We start from the raw sequence: 25,804 nt of genomic DNA, 5'->3' as shown, positions 1-25,804 counted from the left end.
CCAGCGACCTCTGAAACCTCAGAGGTCTACCCTGCATCTAAAGCTCCAGAGAACAGCGGCCCTGTTCAAGAAACTGCAACACTTTGCAACAAAGAAGCAACTTTTAAAGACCACACGTTTCCCGGTGGAAGCGCAAGACTTTCCACTCTGCACCCGACGCCGCCGGCTCGACTTGTGGAAAACTAACACTACAGGGAGGACTCCCCAGCGACTGCGAGCGCGTGAGTAGCCAGAGTTGACCCCCCCTAATTCCCCACAGCGACGCCTGCACAGGAAATCCAGAGGCTCCCCCTGACCGCGACTGCCTGCTTCAAGGAACCCGACGCCTATAAAACACAGTGCACCCGCAGCCCCCAGGACCTGAAGGAACCTAACGCCAGTGCAGGAGAGACCCCCAGGCGACCCTCTGCCTAGCCCAGGTGGTGGCTACCCCGAGGAGCCCCCCCGTGCCTGCCTGCATCGTTGAAGAGACCCCCGGGTCTCCCCATTGATTCCTACTGAAAATCTGACACGTTTGCACTCTGCACCCGCCCGCCCCTGTGCCACTGAGGGTGTACTTTCTGTGCCTGCTTGTGTCCCCCCAGGTGCCCTACAAAACCCCCCCTGGTCTGCCCTCCGAAGTCGCGGGTACTTACCTGCTGGCAGACTGGAACCGGGGCACCCCTATTTCCATTGAAGCCTTTGTGTTTTGGGCAACACTTTGACCTCTGCACCTGACCGGCCCTGAGCTGCTGGTGTGGTAACTTTGGGGATGCCTTCAACTCCCAATAATGGGCTACCTTGGACCCAACTTTGAACCCTGTAAGTGTTTTACTTACCTGTGAACTTAACATTTACTTACCTCCCCCAGGAACTGTTGATTTTTGCACTGTGCCCACTTTAAAAAACCTTATTGCCATTTTTGCCAAAAACTGTACATGCTACTGTGATAATTCAAAGTTCCTAAGATACCCGAGTGAAATACCTTTCATTTAAAGTATTGTTTGTAAATCTTGAACCTGTGGTTCTTAAAATAAACTAAGAAAATATATTTTTCTATATAAAAACCTATTGCCTGGAATTGTCTGAGTGTGTGTTCCTCAATTATTGCCTGTGTGTGTACAACAAATGCTTAACACTACCCTCTGATAAGCCTACTGCTCAACCACACTACCACAAAATAGAGCATTAGAATTATCTCTCTTTGCCACTATCTTACCTCTAAGGGGAATCCTTGGACTCTGTGCACACTATTTCTTACTTTGAAATAGTATATACAGAGCCAACTTCCTACACTGGTGGATCAGCGGTGGGGTACAAGACTTTGCATTTGCTGGACTACTCAGCCAATACCTGATCACACGACTAAATTCCAAAAATTGTCATTAGAAACTGATTTTTTAAATTTGAGCTATTTTTCTAAATTTTTAAAAGTCCTGCTAGGGCCTTGTGTTAGTCCCTGTTAGCATTTCTTTTAGAGTTTAAAAGTTTTGTAAAAGTTTGGATTAAATTCTAGAGATAGTTTTAGATTCTTAAAAAGTATCCCAACTTTTAGAGAAATAATGTCTGCTGCAGAAGAGACAGTGGTGGAGCTCAACCTCACACCTTACCTGCATCTTAGGATGTCAGAGCTAAGGACTCTCTGCAGAATCAAGAAACTTAAAACTGGTTCAAACCCTACCAAAGTACAGCTCCAGGAGCTCTTGGCAGAGTTTGCTAGAGACAACCCCTCCAAAGATGTCCTTACAGAGGATGGTGCTATTGAAGTGGAGGACAATCTTCCCCCTCCACTCCTAGTTAGGGAGACCAGGGTTCCTCCAACCCTGACTCCACAAGTGATAGTCAGAGATGTTGCTTCTCTCACAGGAGAGTCCAACAGCTCTGAAAGCATTGAGGGCAGCCTCAATGAAGATGACCTCCTGTTAGCCAGGATGGCCAAAAGATTGGCTTTGGAGAGACAGCTCCTAGCCATAGAAAGGGAAAGACAAGAGATGGGCTTTGCTCCCATCAATGTTGGCAGCAATTTAAAAATCCCCAAAGGGATTGTAACAAAATATGAAGATGGTGATGACATCACCAAATGGTTCACAGCTTTTGAGAGGGCTTGTGCAACCAGGAAAGTAAACAAATCTCACTGGGGTGCTCTCCTTTGGGAAATGTTCACTGGAAAGTGTAGGGATAGACTCCTCACACTCTCTGGAAAAGATGCAGAATCCTATGACCTCATGAAGGCTACCCTGATTGAGGGCTTTGGATTCTCAGCTGAGGAGTACAGGATTAGGTTCAGGGGGGCTCAAAAATCCTCGAGCCAGACCTGGGTTGATTTTGTTGACTTCTCAGTCAAAACACTGGCTGGTTGGATTAATGGCAGTGGTGTAAATGATTATGATGGGCTGTACAGTCTGTTTATGAAAGAACACCTTTGAAGTAATTGTTTCAATGATAAACTGCATCAGCTTCCGGTAGACCTAGGTCCTATTTCTCCCAATGAATAGGGAAAGAAGGCAGACCACTGGGTCAAGTCTAGGGTGACCAAGACTTCCACAGGTGGTGCCCAAAAGTAAGGTGCCACAAAGACTCCCCAGGGGAAGAGTGTTGAGACATCCAAGGGAAAAAGTAAAGAGTCTTCTACAGGGCCCCAAAAACCTGCTCAGGAGGGAGGGTCCAAAGCATCTTCACAATCCAATTTTGGGTACAAGGGTAAAAACCTTGATCCCAAAAAGGCCTGGTGTTGTAGCTGTAATCAGCAGGGACACCAAACTGGAGAAAAGGCCTGTCCCAAGAAAGGTTCCACTTCAACTACTACTCCAGTTAGCACTGGAATACCCAGTCTCCAGGTGGGATCAACAGTGTGCCCAGAGCAAATCAGGGTTCACACTGAAGTTTCTGAGGGTGGGGTGGACTTAGCCACACTGGCTGCCTGGCCCCCTAATATGCAAAAATACAGGCAGCAACTCTTGATTATTGGGACTAGTGTAGAAGCCCTGAGGGATACAGGTGCCAGTGTCACAATGGTGACAAACAAACTGGTTGCCCCAGGACAATACCTGACTGGACAAACTTAACCAGTCACCAACGCTGACAATCAGACTAAAGTACATCCCATGGCTATGGTAACTTTAGAATGGGGAGAGGTCACTGGCCTGAAACAGGTGGTAGTCTCCTCTGCTATCCCAGTAGACTGTTTGCTTGGAAATGACCTGGAGTCCTCAGCATGGGCTGAGGTAGAACTCAAAACCCATGCAGCCATGCTGGGTATCCCTGAACTGGTGTGTGTCAAGACAAGGGCACAGTGCAAGGCTCAGGGTGAAAAAGAGGTGTTGGAGCCTGCAATAATGGCCCAACCCTCCAAGAGAAAAGGAAATAAGACTGGGAAACCAGCTTCAACACAGCAAAAGAAGAAGAACCTCTCTTCCCAGGAAGAAGTTCTGCCCTCTGAGGGAACTGAGCCCATGGAGTTGGAACCTTATCAGGTTGAACTCGTAGGCCCAGGGGGATCCACAACGGAACAGCTGTGTAAGGGGCAAGGAACCTGTCCCTCTCTTGAAGGCCTTAGGCAGCAAGCTGCTCAAAAGACCAAAGGAAAAATCAGTGGAACACATAGGGTCTATTGGGAAAATGGACTTCTTTACACTGAGGCAAGAGATCCCAAACCTGGTGCCACTAGAAGAGTGGTAGTGCCTCAGAAGTGTAGGGAGTTCATCCTGACCTTAGCCCATGATATTCCACTTGATGGGCATTTGGGACAAACCAAGACTTGGGAGAGGTTAGTCAACCATTTCTACTGGCCCAACATGTCCCAGAAAGTAAAGGAGTTTTGTGCCTCCTGTGCAACCTGTCAAGCCAGTGGTAAGACATGTGGCCATCCAAAGGCCCCCCTCATTCCACTTCCAGTGGTGTGGGTCCCCTTTGAAAGAGTGGGAGTGGACATAGTGGGTACACTTGAACCTCCCACAGCCTCCGGGAACCAGTATATCCTAGTAGTAGTGGATCATGCTACTAGATACCCTGAAGCAATTCCCCTTGGGTCCACTACTGCTCCTGCAGTAGCTAAAGCACTCATTGGTATCTTTACCAGAGTGGGATTTCCTAAGGAGGTTGTGTCTGACAGAGGTACCAACTTCATGTCAGCATACCTGAAACACATGTGGAATGAGCGTGGGGTGACTTACAAATTCACCATACCATACAATCCACAAACCAATGGTCTTGTGGAAAGATTCAACAAGCCCCTGAAGGGCATGATCATGGGGCTCCCTGAAAAGCTCAAAAGGAGATGGGATGTCCTCTTGCCATGCCTGCTTTTCACCTACAGAGAAGTGCCTCAGAAGGGAGTAGGGTTCTCCCCCTTTGAACTTCTGTTTGGCCATCCTGTAAGGGGACCACTAGCTCTTGTTAAAGAAGGCTGGGAGAGACCTCTCCATGAGCCTAAGCAAGGTATAGTGGACTATGTACTAGACCTATGTTCCAGGATGGCAGAGTACATGGAAAAGGCAAGTAAAAACCTTGAGGCCAGCCAACAACTCCAGAAGATGTGGTATGACCAAAAGGCTGCTATGGTTGAGTTTCAGCCAGGGAAGAAAGTCTGGGTTCTGGAGCCTGTGGCTCCCAGGGCACTTCAGGACAGATGGAGTGGCCCTTACCCAGTGCTAGAGAGAAAGAGTCAGGTCACCAACCTGGTAGACCTAGGCACTAGCAGGACCCCCAAAAGGGTGATCCATGTGAACCGCCTCAAACTCTTTCATAACAGGGCAGATGTAAACATGTTAATGGTTACAGATGAGGACCAGGAGGCTGAGAGTGAACCTCTCCCTGATCTCCTCTCAACGGACCCTAAAGATGGCTCAGTAGATGGAGTGATCTATTCAGACACCCTGTCTGGCCAACAGCAAGCTGACTGTAGGAAAGTCCTACAACAGTTTGCTGAGCTCTTTTCCCTAACCCCTGGTCAGACACACCTGTGTACCCATGATGTGGACACAGGAGACAGCATGCCTGTCAAAAACACTTTTAGACAGTCTGACCAAGTTAAGGAAAGCATCAAAGTGGAAGTCCACAAGATGCTGGAATTGGGAGTCCTTGAGCACTCTAGACAGCCCCTGGGCTAGCCCAGTGGTCTTAGTCCCCAAACCTCACACAAAAGATGGTGAAAGAGATGAGGTTTTGTGTGGACTACAGAGGACTTAATTCTGTCACCAAGACAGATGCCCATCCCATTCCAAGGGCAGATGAGTTAATTGACAAACTAGGTGCTGCCAAATACTTGAGAACCTTTGACTTGACAGCAGGGTACTGGCAAATAAAAATGGCACCAGGAGCAAAAGAAAAGACAGCATTCTCCGCACCTGATGGGCACTAGCACTTTACTGTGATGCCCTTTGGCTTAAAGAATGCCCCTGCCACCTTTCAAAGGTTGGTGAATCAAGTCCTTGCTGGCTTGGAGCCCTGTAGTGCAGCTTATCTTGATGATATTGCTGGCTTTAGCTCCAGCTGGCAGGATCACCTGGTCCACCTGAAGAAGGTTTTGCAGGCCCTGCAAGCAGCAGGCCTCTCTATCAAGGAATCCAAATGTCAGATAGGGCAGGGTAATGTGGTTTACTTGGGACACCTTGTATGTGGAGGCCAAGTTCAGCCACTCCAACCCAAGATCCAGACTATTCTGGACTGGGTAGCTCCAAAAACCCAGACTCAAGTCAGGGCATTCCTTGGCTTGACTGGTTACTATAGGAGATTTGTGAAGGGATATGGATCCATAGTGACACCCCTCACAGAACTTACCTCTAAGAAAATTCCCAAGAAGGTAAACTGGACTATAGAATGCCAAAACAAGCTATGTGCACAGCACCAGTTCTCAAAGCTCCAGATTACTCCAAGCATTTCATTGTGCAGACTGATGCCTCTGAACATGGGATAGGGGCAGTACTGTCCCAGACAAATGATGATGGCCTTGACCAGCCTGTTGCTTTCATTAGCAGGAGGTTACTCCCCAGGGAGCAGCATTGGAGTGCAACTGAGAGGGAGGCCTTTGCTGTGGTTTGGTACCTGAAGAAGCTGAGACCATACCTCTTTGGTACTCACTTCGTAGTTCAAACTGACTACAAACCTCTCAGATGGCTAATACAAATGAAAGGCGAAAATCCAAAACTGTTGAGGTGGTCCATCTCCCTACAGGGAATGGACTTTATAGTGGAACACAGACCTGGGACTGCCCATGCCAATGCAGATGGCCTTTCCAGGTTCTTCCACTTAGAAACTGAAGACTCTCTTGGGAAAGGTTAGTCTCATCCCCTTTCGTTTTGGGGGGGGTTGTGTAAGGAAATTCCTCCTTGGCATGGTTACCCCCTGACTTTTTGCCTTTGCTGATGCCAAGTTATGATTTGAAAGTGTGCTGAGGCTTGCCAACTAGTCCCCAGCACCAGTGTTCTTTCCCTAAACTGTACCTTTGTCTCCACAATTGGCACAACCCTGGCACCCAGGTAAGTCCCTTGTAACTGGTACCTCTGGTACCAAGGGCCCTGATGCCATGGAAGGTCTCTAAGGGCTGCAGCATGTCTTATGCCACCCTAGGGACCCCTCACTCGGCACATACACTGCTTGCCAGCTTGTGTGTGCTGGTGGGGAGAAAATGACTAAGTCGACATGGCACTCCCCTCAGGGTGCCATGCCAACCTCACACTGCCTGTGGCATAGGTAAGACACCCCTCTAGCAGGCCTTACAGTCCTAAGGCAGGGTGCACTATACCACAGGTGAGGGCATAGGTGCATGAACACTATGCCCCTACAGTGTCTAAGCAAAACCTTAGACATTGTAAGCGCAGGGTAGCCATAAGAGTATATGGTCTGGGAGTCTGTCAAACACGAACTCCACAGCACCATAATGGCTACACTGAAAACTGGGAAGTTTGGTATCAAACTTCTCAGCACAATAAATGCACACTGATGCCAGTGTGCACTTTATTGTAAAAATACACCCAGAGGGCATCTTAGAGATGCCCCCTGAAAACATACCCGACTTCCAGTGTGGGCTGACTAGTTTTTGACAGCCTGCCACACACCAGACATGTTGCTGGCCACATGGGGAGAGTGCCTTTGTCACTCTGTGGCCAAGAACAAAGCCTGTACTGGGTGGAGGTGCTTCTCACCTCCCCCTGCAGGAACTTTAACACCTGGCGGTGAGCCTCAGAGGCTCACCCCTTTTGTTACAGTCCCCCAGGGCATCCCAGCTAGTGGAGATGCCCACCCCTCTGGCCACTGCCCCACTTTTGGCGGCAAGGCTGGAGGAAATAATGAGAAAAAACAAGGAGGAGTCACTCCCCAGTCAGGACACACGTTTCCCGGCGGAAGCGCAAGACTTTCCACTCTGCACCCAACTCCCCCGGCTCGACCTGCGGAAAACTAACACTACAGGGAGGACTCCCTGTCGAAAGCGAGCCCGTGTGTAGCCAGATTTGACCCCCATGAGCCCCCACAGCGACACCTGCAGAGGAAATCCAGAGGCTCCCCCTGACCGCGACTGCCTGCTTCAAGGAACCCGATGCCTGGAAAACACTGCACCCGCAGCCCCCAGGACCTGAAGGAACCTAACGCCAGTGCAGGAGCGACCCCCAGGCGACCCTCTGCCTAGCCCAGGTGGTGGCTACCCCGAGGAGCCCCCCTGTGCCTGCCTGCATCGTTGAAGAGACCCCCGGGTCTCCCTATTGAAAACCCGACGCCTATTTGCACTCTGCACCCGGCGACCCATGTGTTGCCGAGGGTGTACTTTCTGTGCCTGCTTGTGTCCCCCCCCCCGTTGCCCTACAAAACCCCCCTGGTCTGCCCTCCGAAGTCGCTGGTACTTACCTGCTGGCAGACTGGAACCAAGGCACCCCTCGAATGTTTTTTTGGCACCACTTTGAACCTCTGCACCTGAACGGCCATGAGCTGCTGGTGTGGTAACTTTGGGGATGCCTTGAACCCCCAATGGTGGGCTACCTTGGACCCAACTTTGAACCCTGTAAGTGTTTTACTTACCTGTGAACTTAACATTTACTTACCTCCCCCAGGAACTGTTGATTTTTGCACTGTGTCCACTTTTAAAATAGCTTATTGCAATTTTTGCCAAAACTGTAGATGCTACTGTGATAATTCAAAGTTCCTAAGATACCGGAGTGAAATACCTTTCATTTAAAGTATTGTTTGTAAATCTTGAACCTGTGGTTCTTAAAATAAACTAAGAAAATATATTTTTCTATATAAAAACCTATTGCCTGGAATTGTCAGTGTGTGTTCCTCAATTATTGCCTGTGTGTGTACAACAAATACTTAACACTACCCTCTGATAAGCCTACTGCTCGACCACACTACCACAAAATAGAGCATTAGAATTATCTCTTTTTGCCACTATCTTACCTCTAAAGGGAACCCTTGGACTCTGCACACTACTTCTTACTTTGAAATAGTATATACAGAGCCAACTTCCTACTTACCTCATACCAGCCGTGCAGTTTTGTGACTAGTGCTCTGGCCGTGTAGTGGATAGAACAGTATCCATTGGTTCAGCATCCTTTTCCTCTCGTATGGATCTCAGGACTCACATGATACTCTTTTGGGCCACCACATACAGTTTGGCTGAAGCAAACTTGGAAGTAATGGTCCAAGGATTTGTTCTGCATTCAGTCCATCAACTGTTCTTTTTGAGTTTGTCGCCCCAAGTGGGAAGGGTATGCCCAGACGTGGGTCCCGTGCTCACTGTGCCCCCAGATTCAAGCTAGCCTGGCTGAAGAGGGGTGAAACCCTGAAACCGGTCCCAGGATGCTTGTTTCTGGTCCAGGGAGGACCTGGTCTGACTCTCTTGGTATGTAGGAGCCCTACATTGGGGGAAATCTGCATGACCACCTACATGTATATCTTGCTCGTATTCAGGCATATGATTAAAACAGAGTCTAACTCTGAATAGATAGGGGTTTGGTGTGTCTGATCTGCCAACCTGTTCAGGCCTATAGATCCTTTTTGAAGACTGTGGCCGTGCATCCCATTCCGGTTCTGGTTTAACCCCCAACTCTCACCTGAGCATCTTCTTCTGGAAGCCATGTAATCACTTCATTGTGCCAACTGACAAATAAACGTGTTATTGCCTTGTGCAATGTCATTCTTTCTGTCCCTTCAACAAAACCAGGTCAAATGATATAAATTTCAGATTCTTTTTTTTTTGTGCTGTTGAATCAAAGGTACGCACTTTCATATCATATAAATGCTGACCAGTTTGTATGTCTCATTATAAAGTGATCTTTCGTCAGGAGACTAATAGCCAAGGCACTGTCCCTTCCTCACCCAAAACACTTCTGCATCTAGTTTAAGCTTCTGGATCTGTACTGGTGAGAGAGCCCCTATAAAGGATTTGCAATTTACTTGGCTCAAAACATGCAATAGGTGAGCGCCAAAACCATTTCTTCGGATCACTAAAGGCCCTTGAGTGAAACCAAACCAAAATATATAGTTTAAAGACATTGTCATTTACAATGCCAATAGCTCTACCTTTCGCAAATGCGAGACTTATTGCATTGAAATGCTTGTTAATAAATAGTGTGAGCCAAACTTGGGGATGAACTTCAGAATACATCCTCCACAGCATTTGTAGACACTCCTTTTCAATGTCTCCACTGTTTGCCTAAGTATTTTCTTACATTGGTATGATCGTAAGACTACTGCTTCCTTTGAGGGCTGCTGTGCCCTCAATATCTCTCTGCATATGGGTCCAGCCTTTAGTTTTCACTCCCAAACCATGAGCTGATCAACTGACCTTGATGGAAAGTATTCTAAACTAACAGCGGGCAGACTGTTTTACTGATCCTAGTGCCTATCAAAATACCTAATATAGCATTACCTTCATATACAAATAATGCTTACTTACATCCTCATATTGCATGCTCAAAAAGTTCCTCGATGTCCCTAAAATATGTCATGTAAAACTGACCTCCTACGAGTGTCCCCTCTTTTCGAATGACCCTACCTTTCCTTTCCATCCTCTGCAGATACTCTTTCTCTGAGCACAACCTACCCTATTTAATGCATGTTTGGTTTAATCTTTATTATTGTATTGCTTACAGTTCATCTGTAGGATCACAACCCCTCTGCCTTCCTCTGAAAGTCAGACAGTGTGCATGAGTTCACATACTGCCTACTAATGGTTACAGCTAAATCCTATAAATATAAACTACTACAAAGACATGGGAGTGAATGCATGGAATGGTTTTCTTTGGCACACAACCCTAATCCCAACAGTCACCAATTGACAATAATACTGGACTCAACACAAACTTTGGATTTGGGTGCAGTATGCTGCATGGGGCCAAATACCTCACTAGGGCTTGTAAGCACTATATAAATAAAATTGCAATTACAATTAGATGAGAGAGGGACAGAAGCAGGGGAATTCTTACTAGGAATTGGAAGATGGGGGAGTGGCGGGGAACTTGGCAAAGGTGGTGCTGTGCATGCAATTATCTCTTTTGGTACTTTGGGCTCCTTGCTTCTCCTATCCCGCCACAAAACCCTCGAACAACCTCCTTATCCACCTTTGGACCTCTCCCTCCTATCAGGAGTTCAAAAGGAAACCGAAGACCTGGCTTTTCAACTGAAGCCCACTGAGCAGCTGGGACCCAGCACCTGGATACCCTCACAGGTGATTATCGCCCTCTGCAAACCCGGAGTGATTGATTGACGGCATCACCCAGTTCTATTAATTATAATTGAAGGAGTGGACTAATAGAGCAGATGAAGACTCAACCATGCTCCTCAAACCCAAGGACAAAGGGATTAGCAAAATTACTACCAAATGCTATATCCCACAGGCCTAAACAAACACTGGCATCCCCAATGGATCAGGCCTCTTTTTTGATCTGGTGTTAGTTAAGACGGTTGGATTTTACTAAATAAATTTATATACCTACACACATGCACGCAATTTATGGACTTTCAGTCTGCCCTTTACACCCTGTTGTGTCAATAACATTCTTTCTTCTGCCCATTACAGTACATAGCATGGGGCAGCCCACTGTAGTCATCGTTGGGTTGGTGGTGGTAATACTGGTGGCGGTGAGGGTAGTAAGAGTGCTAATTTTAGCAGTAATGATGGCAGTGGTAATGGTTTTGTGGGTAATGGTAAAGATGGTGCTGGTTCTGGGAAAGTTCCCCTTTTGACATAGTCACCCCCACCTTTTGGCACTGGTATTGGGGTTATTCGACTGAAGGTGCATTGGGTTCCTGCTAACCAGGTCCCCCAGGGCCAGTGGTCTTTCCCTAAAAAAAGGGTAAAATGGCCTAACTGTGTACAATTGGCAGCACCCTGTAAATCCTTCGTAAATGGTACCACTGGTGCCTAAGGCATGGGTACTAAAGAGGGTCCCTAAGGGCTGCAGCATGTATTATGCCACCCTAAGGGACCCTCTACAAATTGCATGCAGACTGCCACTGGTAAGGTGCAAACCATGTGTGAAAACTTGACACACAACACTAATTGTGTGTCATGCCAAAGTCACTGGACATAATATATGTAAGTCACGGTACAGCAGGCCTTTGGAGCCTTACCCCAGGGTGCATTATTTTTTATGTGCAGACATATCTGCGTTAGCAGATATGCCCCGGTAATGTCTAGTTCGATTATTAGATATAACAAGTGAACAGGCACACCATGTTAAGGTAGATACTGGGCGCTGGTCATTACGAGTTACCCAGCTACATAATGGCTTTAGTGAGACCCATGGTGTTTGGTATCAAACGCCTCGTCCTATTAAATCCATACTGATGCCAGTATTGGATTTATTATGGCATGCAACCAGAGGGCACCTTAGAGTTGCTCCCTGATAATGTAGTAGTCTTCTAGTGTGCTGGATGTCCAGCCTGCCATCACAGACAAGTTTCTGACCCCTAGAGGGGACAGCCTATTCTCTTAGAGGACAGGAACAATGCCTGCTTTGGAGGAAGGCGCTATCACCTCCTCCAGCAGGATGGCTAGTAAATCAGCATATCTGGCCTGGAGGCTTCAAAGCCTCTCCCATCTCTTTGATATGCGACCTGGCTTCCCCAGACCTGAGGAATGCCTCCCCCTGCTCTAAGGCCCATTCAGTACCAGGACAGGTGGGAAATTAGCTAAGGAGTATGCGTTTTGCACCTCCATGATACACATCCCGAAGGTGGGCTGCCTAATGTACTCCATGGAAGAAGGGTTCCACCATCCTGTTTGTCGTGGAATTAGGAAATCTGGGACAGGGTTATGCCCATCCCAAAAGGAAGTGGTCATAAAGGGGGCGAAGTGACCCCAGATGTAGGTAGCCCATTGGCTACTACTCTTCACTCCACTTAACTGCCCTAATTTAAGTATTTGGGTGGCTCCCTGACACCAAGGACTCAGATTCGACTGAGTACAAGAAGGCCAAAGAGGAGCCAAACATGCAAAAACTGTGGACTGGCTGTGGACTTGACCCCAAGCCCTGCCTGTCTGCTCCTATCCCGACAATTGCCAAATCTGACTCGTCCTGCAGTTGTGTATTCACCCAGAGTATTGGAGGACTGCCAGCACTTCGCCATCCAGCCAGCATCTCCACTGAAAGCGAGGAGCCCCTTCCTTGAAGCCTGCAGGCACCGACCACACAGTTCAGTTATACGATCTCAGGACCACTGATGCAACAGCAGCCAGGGAGGAGGTCACCAAGTGACCAGGAGGTTAGCTCAGTAGATTCATCCAGTCTTCGAGACACTGATCCACCCCAGAGAATACCTGCACCAATGCCCTGTGTACAAGAGCCTGCTGCATTCACCAAGGCTTGTTTGTGTTCAGTCCAAACACCACTGCCAAAACATACCTGCACATTAAGGAACGTCGAGAAAGTCAAGCTCAGCAACAAAAGTCATCTTGCTGTGTTTCTTTCTCCTCTTTTGCTGGTGCATCGATAACTGTGAAAGCCTCAAACTCGCCAACCCGCCCAACAAAACACCTATGCACCCGAGCACCCTAGCCAGAGTTCACTGACAAGGACGGGGTCTCCATGGACCCAAGACCTTCAAAAGTGAAGCCCCCCTTTGGATTCTGGCGGACTGGTCCCTCAGTCCCCACTTGCTGCCTTTTTCTTAAAGGTACTTTTCCCATTGACTTCAGAGTGTAACATAGGGGCCCCCGCTGGAAGCAGCCCGGCACACCAGGGCAGGTAAACTTGAACTGTTGGTGCTTTCTAGGACCTGGGCCCCTATTTACCTTAAGTACAGAAGAACAGTCCTTTAAGTTGTTTGCTAGTGACCCTATGCAGTGTATGTTTCTCCCATAACATAACCCAGTTTAAGGCTCATGCCTGATCCTGAAGATCTTGGTGTCTAAATTAATATAAAAATCGATGTCATTTTTTCTAAATTGGTATCGGATTTCCTAATTTGAGTGTGTGCCTCATTTTTTGGCTCTGTGCGTGCAACAAATGCCTAACACTCCGTTTGGATAAGCCTAAGGCAGTTCGACCACACTACCACAAATAGAGCACCTTGGGATTGGTAAAGCAAGTCCCTGTACACTAGTGGGGATACCTGGCCTCTGCACAGTGTACCTCATTTTGGTACACTATATAGAGAGCCCGCTTCCTACACTGGGGATATAAGTGGTGATAGCTGTAGTTCTGGTTGTAGTAGTGGCAGGGTTTGCAGAATAGAGGTCCTGAACTGTTGCATGTATTGGCAACAGGGGAGGCTCTAAAAAAGCCATGCTGGCTTCAAGTCAACGACATAGATATGAAATAAATAGTCAATGTAGATGAAAGAAGATGCCGGGACAATGCTGCAAAAGAAGGCAAGGCAGATAAGGTGAGGGAGCAGCAAAGAGACGAGTAGGAGGGTGGGACAGAGAAGGTGCCTAGAAGGTGTGCCATGACAAGGATTGTTGGAAAGAGGCAGATGGAATCGCAAACAAGAGACACAAAACAATGCACACAGGAACAGAATTTGTCACTAATGTAGAGGTCTCACTACTAACAACAAGAGCCAGGTGGAAGTCTATCCTTAAGTGGACTTGCAGATCAGTGTCTGGTCACTAACAGTAAGTAGGCAAAATGCCGTCACTCACAGTTCCTCACACTGCAGCTAATGAGATGTCTTTGTGTCCTTTGTGTTCTGGATCAAAGTTGACTGTCACTGGCAAGCTAACGGCTGACGGTTTCTGAGCCAGTGTCGGACACTACATATGCTTCACTGTGGGATGAACCAAAGCTCGAATGATATGCAAACTGAGCAATGACTGTAAGAAACTGATCTAAATCCCTTTTCTGTAAGTAGCATTACTATAAATATCATTCATAATAATTTGAGGATACAGCACACTATCTAAATAGCTAAAACAGTCTTGATGTCAAACCTTGAAAAGGGATCTAAAATGAGACTCAAGTGTCCCAAAACATCCTTAAAATACTTCTGCTTTTCTTCAAAGCCCTATCCTCCGTTATGAGTGTTTCAGCGTTGTATATTCGACTACCAGCAAGGCCCTGAAAGGTTTAATTTTTAATGATTCATTCAGAATTCACTGGATTGTCTTTTACAAGAACTAAAGTCTTCGAACTATAAAATATCAATATCCACATATCAGTAAAATAATAATCTCCTCTATTCCCTGGAAGGCTGTTTTCTCCCACTAAACCTTTAAGTAAACAAAGTGGCACAATGCCTTGCCGTAGTGAATCATTCTTGCACCAAATCCTGGAAAGCAGCAATAACCACCTCAAAGAGATGTAGAAAACAGTTCTACAAAAATAACAGGGTGTGGCGTGCCAATATACGCCACAGACTTGAACACGATGTCTGTAGATTTCAACTGGCATTTTCACCCTATTAAGAGGGAACAATCACAATTCATTGGGCTGTTTCACCAGACAAAGCAATTTGGTGAAACTATATCTACTGTCATCTGTACTTGCTAACCTGCCTATATAATAGCGCAGCCTCAAATTTTTGCAGTATGCGTCTCCCAAACTACCATTCCCATAATTGTGTTCAAATAAACAAGAAGCAAATCTCTCAAATAGGTACACAAAAAAAGAACATTACATTATTGCTAAATAATAAATCTTCATTACTTGATTTGTGAAAACCATTGCAATATAATACACAATAAAAGCCATTGTTAAAATACAAACATACACGAGTAATCATTAAAAACGATATTACCATCTGTTAAAAGCAGGAAAACCCACCTAAATCAAAAAAAATTGAGGTGGTTCGAGAATAACTCGCTTCCAGCCCTGAGGCATAATGAGGACTAAAATGTGGCAATTAGGCTTTAAGTCAAGTGAATTAACAGCAGGAACGTATGATGCCCTGATGTAAGGTCTTTTTACCTGACAGCCCACTCTTCCCCTGGAGGCAACCACTGAGGTGAACAGATGGCAGCTTTAGGAATTATGCCATCAGCCTATACTGTCAAGGGCCCCCCTAGTCTTGAAAAGTATTGGATCAAGGAAATTGGAACTAGAAGTAGAGTTGTTGAGCTGTGAGCTGTGCCCTTTGGGATTTTCTTTTAAGCTATAATTTGAGCTTGTGATCTCCCTCCCCTGCACCAGCTAAGGCCCTGGCCACGATCTTTTTTCTGACTCTCTGGAGGAATTGCACTGTTGCACAATTCAGCCTTATCTCCGATGGTTTGAAGCAGGCCATCACTGCCTCACTGCATTACCTTATGCCATGATCATTCCATAATCTCCGTAGGAGCTCGCGCCGGTCCTCCCTTAGGGTGGTGCACAGGCAGACGATGTGAATGATGTCTTCCCGACCATGATCACATGGCTGGTAGTTAACCTGCACTTTCCATCTGGTCCAAGCGGGATAGTGGCTTGAGATCGGCAGTATCCGTAACCTATGTAAGTAATTGCAGTTTGATCCACCACTATAGGGTTTGCCTATGTAGCACTGAGGGTTTTAATCTTGTGTACCTGAGAAGGGTCATCCAGCCGAGCTTACATCAGAATAGACAAACCTTGCCCTCAAGCAGCGACAACAGCTATTACTTATTTTAAACAGTTTTTCAAATTCCAGGTCACTAATAGTTCGGTCCAAGCGATGGCTAGGCCAAAAGTTCTCAGAGCCTGTAGCAGGTAAGACCTCAGCAGGGAACAGAGCCTTGTTTCAACTTCTGAACAGATATAAAGGCCCAGGAAGCATTCCTTTGCCAACTTAAGTTTGTGGCAACACACTGTGAAGGCCGCCCTTAGTACAAGGACTGTTTAACCATGTCAAACTCCAGCCTGATCTGGCGAGGCGATGAATAGGAGGGTAGCTGGAAGACTGTCCTGTACACCTTAATTAGCACTCTGTATAGTGTTGCGCTGCCTTTTCCAATTGCCTCATTTCCATAGGTCAAAGATGGAAGAACCTCTGCCACCTGCCAAATTGGCATGAGCGATGGACCTTTCAACTTTCTGTGAAAGCCAGGGCATTGCCCTTTCTCTTAATTTCTTCAAGCTGTTTGCTGTACCTCCCATTTGCATAAAAGTAAACACGGAGATACTTAAAACTTTTTACTAGCCCTAGTTTTTCTGGGTCCAGGAACCTTGTGGGCTTTTGATTTCTAGAGCCTTAAACACCTACGATTTTTATCCTCTTTCTGTTGATAGTCAGTACATTCCTTAGAAGTTCAAGGTAGCATCAAGAAGGTGCTGCAAGCCCACAGTGGTTCTACTGATCAGGACAAGGTCATAGGTATATAGCAGATTCAAAAGCCAGAGGCCCCCTAATCTAGGCGGATGAGAATCAACTGCATTTAGAGTCGGGTGAAAGCCGATAGGAACAGGCTAAATAATGTAGCAGGTAGGACACAGCCCTGCTTGAGGCCTTGCGTAGTTTTAATTTGCCTGGCTATGCAGGAGCCATCTCCAGTTTTTATTCTGGCCCTTGTATCTGTATTCAGGAGCTCAAGGGCCCTTAATAGTCTATCTGGGATGTTTTGGTTGGCCAGCTGACACCATAGCTTCCCCCAGTCAACTATCAAATGCACACTTGTAGTCGATGAAGCCCAGCTGGCTGTAGGACTTTGCCCAGTCGGTTAACAGGGAAAGTGTCATGATGTTAACTGAGGTCCCTGTGCTCCCAGTGAAGCCAGTTTGATCTGGCAAGATGATGGCATTAGCCTCAGCCCACTGCTGCAGCGCCTTTAGTAACACCCCTGCAAAATATTTAGCGTGATTATCGATTAAAGCCACCAGGTGATAATTCCCAGGGTCCCCCTTGTCCCTCCTGTTGAAGATTAGAGCTAAAATCGAACCTTGGCATGAGGAGGAGATACTATTAAGCTGAAGGATGGTGGCAAAAAGAGGTGGTAACTGGGAGGACCAAAATGTTGGGTCATCTTTATAGATGGCAGGTGAATCCGCTCGTACAGGCACTCCCTCTCTGCGAATCTTCTCAGTTTGTTGCAAAACAACTTTTGTAGAAAAGGAGCACCAAGTTGTATTCCAGTCATTCCCCATAGAGAACATTGGCAGTGATGTTGAGGGTTCCAAAACATCTGCCTGTCCGCCACGGTGATCCACCTGTAGCACTGGATTGTAATGTTTGAACAGAAATTGATACCAGGTTGACTCTGAGATGTTTGGAGGCAGCCACTTTTGGAAGGTGTCTGCTGACTCCATTTATGGTCTGCCAGAAGGTATTGGGGTTGTTTGTCTTCATATCCTGCAGCAACTTTGCCCAAAGGTATTCCATCCCTCCCTTTGGCAGTTCTTTTTCTCCCTTTTTAGCGTTTTTCTCACCTCTCGTAGTTTGTACAGTATTAAGGCCCCTTGACAACCTTTTAAGTGCTCTCCACAGTTCATTTACCCTTCTTTTGGCCCTTCTTATAATAAAATCATCATTATTTCCCCACCCTAGAGGAGGGCCCATATTGTGTCTTTATCTTAGACCTGATCACCTTCCCTGACATACTGGCAGAAGAGCTCCATTGTGAACCTTTCCCAGCTGGACAGAGGGTCTTCTCACGGCGTAAGTGTAGATGCCATCAATTGTTTTGCTGCAAGTGTCAGTGCTGGGCAAGACTAGGTGGTGCATCTGATGCGTTTGAGATTAATTGTTTACCCTTGTATCTCTTGATCTGTAATATCTGCATACTCATTCAGGCCAATGTTGAGGGCTATCTTCTGTGGCCCATGATCGCTTTTCAAATTCTCCTTAAAACCAAAGGAGGAAATGGTGTTCAGCCAGGAGAAGCTCACAAAGGTGTAGTTGATTAGAGATGCCCCAGGAGTTGTTAAATATGAGAGGCCCGACACCTTGTCCGGCGATATAAGAACATTGAGCACCCTAAGGCTGAGGTGTTAAAGGTTGCCTTGCAGAACCCGTCCTCTCTGTGCCACCCGGGGATGTCTTGAGATAGTATCATCCAGTGGATGTTTTGCGCCTCTATGACTTCATTCACTGAGAGTGTGTTCATTAACTACATGTTAAAATCCCCAGATATGAAGAAGTCATTACTTGGCCTCCCTCTTAATTCCTAGGTATATGTCAGACACCTCATTCTTGTTGTTATGTTTAGACCTAGGGGTAAGGTGAAGCCCCTCAGAGCGAGTATTTAATCCCAGGGACAATATTCTTTGGGCTATCGGCTGAGCAACGGTTGCATTGAGATCAGATATGCCAATTGTTATTGAGGCCATAATAAACTAACGCCGTTTCTTGAGCGATGCTGGCCTCAGTGGGTGACTGGCTCCCTTGGGTGGTAACCCAAGATGGACCAGTTTCTGCTTCGGCCACCACGGGGCCCTGATTGATTCTTTGTGGTCTTGATCCTGAACAGAAAGAGCTGATCTTTTCCTTGAATGAAAAATTGGGTAAGCTGCCAAATTGTGGGCAGAAGATAAGTTTTTGGTGGGTCTCTTTCTTTTTTTGCTCTCTTCCGTTTGGGCTCTCTGTCCATTAAAGGATGTTCCCTGCCTGGTTCCCGAGTGCTTGTGAACGAGGCTGGTATGTCCCCAGGGCCAGAAACATTGGTCATCGCACTCTAACCATTACATTCATTGGGATTGGCCCTGGAGTTTTCTAAGGGCCATACCCCAGCCTAATTTACAGTTGTCTCATTTGTAACATCTCTGTGCCCTGGCTGGTTTCCAAGAACGGCATCACTTCCTTCTTGGAAGAATCCTACGTCCTAATGGGGCTTCCTGATAACAACATCATTTAGATCGGCCAGTAGCTTTCACATTGTCTCCGGTCGAGTAGATAGCTTGTTGAGGACTGGAGAGCAATTACACCCCTGATCTGGGCCCTGTGCATCCACCTGTGCTCTTTTGATCAAGTTGTTGATCTTTTCGTCAATTTCAGATACATAAATTTCTAGTGTTTTCAGGAGGCTGATTTGCCTGGAAATGCAATGCCTCCACTGATCTCTGCAAGATTCAGAACATTGTTGTGAAAAGCAACTCTTGGAGCCTTTGGGGTTCTCTGTTGCCAGTTGTAGTAAGCTGGCTCTCTATATAGTGTACTAAATGAAATACATTGTGCAGAGAGTCCAATGGATCCCCAAAGGCTCGCAGAGGCAGAAATAGATTGGGCTGGTGCTCTTTTTGTGGTAGTGTGGGTGAACAGTTAGGTTATAGAGGAGTCGTGTTAAGCATTTGTTGTACTCACAGAGGCAATAAGTGAGACACACACTCAAAGAATAAATCCGCAGCCAGTTTAGAAAAATTACATTAATTTTTATATATGCTTTGAACCAAAGAACTTCATTACAAGGTAAGCAGTTTTTAAATTAGGAATACTTTTCAGTTGCAATTTTCAGAATTTTCAATGTTAACCTATGGAAGGAAAACAAGAATGCAGTCTTGCAGGTAAGTGCAAGACTTACAAATCCAGTCTTGTGGGTTTCAGGTCAACACAGGGCAAGGTTCAAATCGGTAACAAGAGTGCATCCACAGCGGCACAGGGGAGCCGGGTGCAGAGGACATATATGCAGTTGTGTGCCCAATGTTAACCAACAGAGTCTGGCCATGAATGAAGATGCATTGCTCACAGGTTTGTAAAAGCAGTGACAGAGGCTGGTCTCCTGGGGTTGAGGTAAGCACTGAAGGGGTCACAAGGCAGCACCAAACTTACACCCTCAGCGGCACAGGGGTGGCCATGCGCTGAGAGCTAACACAGCATGGGGTGAACAATGTTAACTAATGGAGACGGGGGTAACCAATGAAGTGCTGCTCACAGTTGAGTAAAGTGGGTCAGGGGTCGATCTCCATGAGTTGAGGTAAGTGCAAAGGGGGGCCACAAGGCAGCACCAAACTTACACCCTCAGCGGCACAGGGGCAGCCGGGTGCAGAGTGCCAACACAGCGCCAGGGGCCCAATGTTATTCAATGGAGGAGACCGGTTTCAGAAACAGGTTGCAGGCTCTGGCCAAGAGACCAGGTGAAGACAACCCACAGCTGACCAGGTAACTAGAGATGCCAGGTGCTCCAAGTGCAGGGGTGTCTTTTGCCATCAGAAACAGCTTAACGGGCAGGTCTTGGTCAGGGGGAGTCTTCAGATTGAGGCTACAGGCATCACTGTGGAGTTGGGCAGGGGTCAGCCCATGGTGGAGTCTTGCTCAGAAGCGTTTGGGAACCTTCACAGGACCGGTGGGTGGGAGCAGAGGTGGTTTTGCAGTTCCTCAGGCAGACAACTTCTTTTTTCTTTTGGACAGGTCCACTATCCATAGGTGGTCTTGATCTTTTTAGAAAGCAGACAGTCCTCCCAAGGCTTTCGAGGTCACTGGGCTGCAGGACAAGTCATGCTGGTGGGTGCTGGTTCTCAGAGAGCTGCAGTTAGTTCAGTTGGTGTCTTAAGTCTTCTCTGTTGGTGTGACTTCGTAGGGCCCAGCTCTTCTTAGGTCGTCAGGAATTTCAGTTCTAGTGTTCAGGGTTGCCTCCTAAATACTGAATTTATGGGCGTTACAGGGAGTGCAAGGTGATAGCCAATGGGCTACTCGCCTTTAAGGTGACTATGCCCTTCTTATTACCACCTCCTTTGGGATGTGGGCATAGCCTTAACCCTATCGGCCTAATTTCCTACACACGATGGATGAATTTAAAAAGTAGTGTTTACTTCAGCTCGTCACCATTAGGGGTGGGGCTGGCATGAAGAGGGCACGCCTCCTAACTTAACTAATTTTCCCGCCCGTCCTGCTGGCTAAAGTGGGATCAGGAACTGGGGGTCGGCCTTCTCTACTATTTGGAAAGGCCTGGTTCGCATTTTAAAGGCGGCAAGGCCATCTTGCCTGCGAGAGGAGGTCACACCTCTGCCTAGAGCAATCCTTTGTTCTGAGTCCTTGAGAACACTGGCTCTCACCTTAAGGGGTGGGGGGGGGGGGGGGAATAACTCTGTCTATGGTGGTTGCACTGTTTTTGACCAGTGTCAGTGGAGTTGGTAGGCTTGTTCATGTTTTAATAAATCCATCACTGGATTCAGGGAGGGTTTATTAATAAGAGAGGTTTGATACCAAACATCTCTATTGTCAGTGAAGCCATCAAGTAGCTGGGGAACTCATAATGACCAGTGTCAATCACATGTATTTAACAAAGGCTTCACTGCTCACTTACTATGTCTGAGAATCGACAGACATAGCAGGGGCATATCTGCTTATGCAGGTTTGCCCTCACATGTAATATAATGCACCCTGCCGTTTGGGCAGGAAGGCATGCTAGAGAGGTGACTTACATATATTGTGTGCTGTGTAAAGAAGACAGAGCACACAGGATGTGTGCCATCTTGTATTTTCATTTTAGTTCTGCACCAAGACACACAGCATGTGAAAGCAGCACTAAGTACACTTAGTGAGAGGGTTCCTTAGGGTGGTACAATTCGTGTTACAGCCGTCAGGGGCCTTCCTTTAGTACCCCATGCCCTAGGTACCAGGGATACAATTTACTAGGGACTTACAGTGGTAGCTAGAGGTTTGCCAATTGGGAAAAACGACTGCAGATATTGGGAAAGAGATCTGGCACTGGGGATCTGTTTAGCAGGAACCCTGTGTACTTCCAGCCAAAATTGTACTAGAAACCCAGCAAAAAGTGGGGGGTGGAGGTGACAATGTCAAAAGAAACACCTTTATACACCAGTTATAATTAGGCTGGAGTTTGTCGAAGCCTCGTTACCATACGTGGCCAGCATGTTTTCCTTGGAATGTAGATCAGAAAGATCTCTTGAAAGGACATATGAATCATCCTCAGATGGGTTAGTTTGGTTAGCCTCGTTTTCCTTCCGTTTCTTGCATCCTGGGTGTCCTGTTTCTGTGGATGAGCACACAGCTGGGCTGGGCCCACTATGTTCTACTACGTGGGGTGCGGCAACCTCAGATCTGAGCTAAATGCGCTTTTTTGTACTTCCTCTAATTGATTTATTAGATAAGGCAGATCATCCCCACCCAGCGACAAGCTGAGCAGAGGCAAGGCTGTTTATGGGTTTGAAGTCATTTTTCTAGGCCGTAGCCTCTTCCACTACTGACTTCTCTTGAGGAAATGGGCATTATTAAAGCAAATTTTAAGACCCGTCCATTCTTCTTTGCCCACAAAGGCATGGTCTCACTCTTTGAGGAAGGGGGTCTTGGTTAACACCTGAGCTCCCTTCCAGCCAAAGGAAGGGCAAAGCCTTTGAACATACAACCACTGTGGGGTCTAAGGAGACTGGAGTCTACTCTATGTTTGAGTTGTTGGACAAAATAGCAGCCTGGTGTCCCTCAAGATTGGCAGAATCGCGTGGTGATTAATGAGTCCCTGTGTGAGTGCTTTGGGATGACTAGAATTAAAATGTCTGCATGAGGTAGTGGGCTGTGTGCAACGCCCACCTGACTAGTCCCACCGCTTCCGTGCCTTTACCCACAAGCCCAAACCACCTAGGGTCCCTCACAATGCAACCCCACTCAAACCGGCACTCACCTCACGTGTCGCTACCCACATCTAGCAGTGTGGGAGTGAGGAGCAATGAAAGATGGCCGATAGTTCAGGCAGGTGAGTCCTAACAAATTCAGGAAATCTGGTAATTCTCTGGACCTTATGCTGTACTTTGCCTTGCCCCTGGTTCCGTGAGCAACGCTAGCTGATAGAGGGATACACCATAAGCACACTGCAAGTGCATCAGAGCTCTCTCGGGCAGGTCGGTCCCCAAGTGGATCCTTGGATGGCTGGGCTCTTTGCTTAAACCTGAACCTCTGGGGGCAATGCTGGAGCTTTCTCCTTTAGTCTCTTCTTTTAACCTCCAGTCTTACAACTGGTCTCCCAGCCTCAGAACCATCCCACCAGCACTGCCTCACCTCTCCCGCAAGGTGGTCTTCAACAGAGTACAAGGAATAGACACAAGCACACTGTAAAGACAAATGAGCAAAGCGGTTTTAGTCTCTTATTCGCTTAGGGGCAGAATTTTGTAGCAGCCTTAGGGAAGAAATCAAGTGACTGACTGATGTGAAATATCAGTGTCCATACTTCTTCACCTTCTTTTGGGGGTGGGGTGGGGGGGGGGGGGGGGGAGGAGGAGGGGGGGGGGATCAGCAGTTTTTGCCAAATAAAACAGAGGAGCTAATATAGCAAGTAAAGCTGGTAACTGCTGCCGCAGCTGCCACACCATGCAACAGAACTGCAGCAGCCGGTAATGGGCCGTATAATGGTCTAGCAAAAGTGCTAGCAGACTAGCAAGCAGGCAGCCCCTACTGCGAAGCGTGCCTCGCTTTGGTGCCCTAAGCCACAGAGCCTCGCCTGCCCAGTCGACGCCACAAGGCCACAAATCCTGTGAGTCCTCGCCCATGTCGCTCCCACATGCAGCTTCCACACATCTGAGCTCCTTGCGGATGGCAAGTAGGGGAGATCTGATCACTGAGACCGTGATGCCTTAGTACGTCATTGATGCAGCCGGGAGCTCCTCGGCCTAAAACTCCCAATAAGCAGGAGCCGGTATCCAGGTTGCATCCCCTCCTCCTTACCTCCTCCTCCGACAACAATCTCCTCTTGTGACCTCCCCCTCTAGTGGCAACATGTAACGAAAGTGAAGTTACATTTTGGACAAAACTAGAAAAATTCTAAACTTGCAGAACAATTTCAAAAGTTCAGTGTGAGCAGGCATGGAGTGGTATAGAAGTTTGAAAACAAGATTTAGAAACATAAGTAACGAACAATAAAAGACGAGAAAGGAAATGAATACAGTTTGAATGTAGTACTCCTTGCAGTAACACAGCTACTCCCGACTTGCCCCACTTATTTGAAACAAAGTTAGTACTACAGTCCAATCTTGAAGCCCCACTGCAATTCACGTTAGACAAGCAGATTTAAGACCCTCAGTGCAACCTTTACAAGAGGAGATTTAAGTCCCAAATCACACTGGATACTGCAGAGTAATTGAGAGTTAATGGTAGACAATGGCGTCACTGTTTTCCCTTCCTGAATACTGTGCACACTAACTTGAGTTAAAAGAGGTTAGAAATATGGAGCAGTGTGACTCACTTTATGACTTTGGAGAGAGATGTGGTATCCAGCTGGTAGATGGTCATGTCAAAGAGAGTAGTGAAATCTCGAGGATTCTCTTCTCCCTCTTGCAAGCAGACTCGCAAATGCTCAGACATCTTAGCTGTGTCAGGGAGCATGGTGTAATCTGTAATCTATTACACAAAGATTAAAAGATGGTACTATTAGGACACCCCATTGTCACAGTATCCGGCCCTACCTTTCAAACACCCTTTTCAAACATGCACAAATTGGAAGAACATATGGCACTCTTAAAAGTGAAATGAAAAATACCAATACAACTGCATACGAAGAAAATTTCCATTCCATGTTTCATTGCTGCTTAGTTTGTGATTTTACATTTCTACACCAATTGTTTTTTGTCTTATTTTAAAAAGCAATACCAATTCAATTAACGCTGAAAGCGCACCATCACAAAAGAAGGCATTTTGTTTAGCTAGGTGTTTCAATTACACTATTACTGTTTCAATTAAAGGAATTACACATGGTCTGTTTTGGGAATTTGGATTTCGGCAGGAAACTGATTTTTAAAGATGGTAGATAGATATGATGTGATAACACTAGGGAGAGCAGCATGGAAATTACGTGGCAAAAGTTATAAGCTTTTCAGCACAGCATGGTAGAAAGGGTCCTTTAGCCTCACCCAGAATCACTGAATGACCTTTCTACAGACCAGAAGGAATACCATACTTTTCAGATAATCTGTGGGATCCATGGACACATTCTAATAGATTAAAACTGAACGTTTGAAATATCATTCCCGAAAATATAGGTTGAGTGCCTGCAAAATATTTATTTACATAAAGCCAAACAGATTTGCATATAAGAGCTTTAAAGCCCATTTAGATTAATATATATCTTTACCCAAAAGGAAAAGAATAAAGCTGATAGCAGTGCGTTTAATCCTCTCCTTCACCATATACCAATTTTTACACTGCTACCTTTAGGAATTCCAGAGCTGCTGTGTCCCAGAATGCACATCTTTGTTAGTTAACCACTTCATTCTGACTGGTAATTATACATCTGATTTAACATGCAAGAGGGTATATTGAGAATTCGGAAATGATACCAGTGATGGAAAACTAGGATAAGGAAGAAAGTGTGTTAAGAATTCAAAGCTGGCAAATCCGACAATATCCCAATAACAAACCACCTCCAAGTTTGTATCCCAAAATACTGGACCTTTGGACTTGGTGAGCATTCATAGGCACATATGTCTTTGAGGTGTTGTGTAACGACTACCCTGTAATTTAGCCGTATCACAACAAGCGCAGTCATGTTTAATGAACAGATTAAATTACATGAGATCCAACAAATGCAGAAACCACAGATGGGGAATACCCTTTTAAGAGCACA

General features: G+C 46.5%; 1 protein-coding gene and 1 long non-coding RNA gene across 4 annotated transcripts in view; one reads left to right on the top strand and one right to left on the bottom strand.

Moving 5' to 3' along the window:
* IFT52 (intraflagellar transport 52) overlaps positions 1-25,804 on the bottom strand; it is a 492,806-nt gene that overhangs the window by 239,502 nt on the left and 227,500 nt on the right. For all 3 annotated transcript variants that reach the window (XM_069243757.1, XM_069243756.1, XM_069243758.1), the window contains one exon: positions 24,428-24,582. In XM_069243757.1, coding sequence (XP_069099858.1) covers positions 24,428-24,582 — 155 coding nt within the window. The remainder of the gene's footprint in view (positions 1-24,427; positions 24,583-25,804) is intronic.
* The window catches only part of LOC138304056 (uncharacterized), a 276,848-nt gene that overhangs the window by 74,666 nt on the left and 176,378 nt on the right, over positions 1-25,804 (top strand). The window lies entirely within an intron of this gene.

This window comes from Pleurodeles waltl, chromosome 7 (genome assembly GCF_031143425.1).
Source record: "Pleurodeles waltl isolate 20211129_DDA chromosome 7, aPleWal1.hap1.20221129, whole genome shotgun sequence".
NCBI classification, from domain to species: domain Eukaryota; kingdom Metazoa; phylum Chordata; class Amphibia; order Caudata; family Salamandridae; genus Pleurodeles; species Pleurodeles waltl.
The sequence above is the reverse complement of the archived record's forward strand: the minus strand, read 5'-3'. Positions and strand labels throughout refer to the sequence as shown.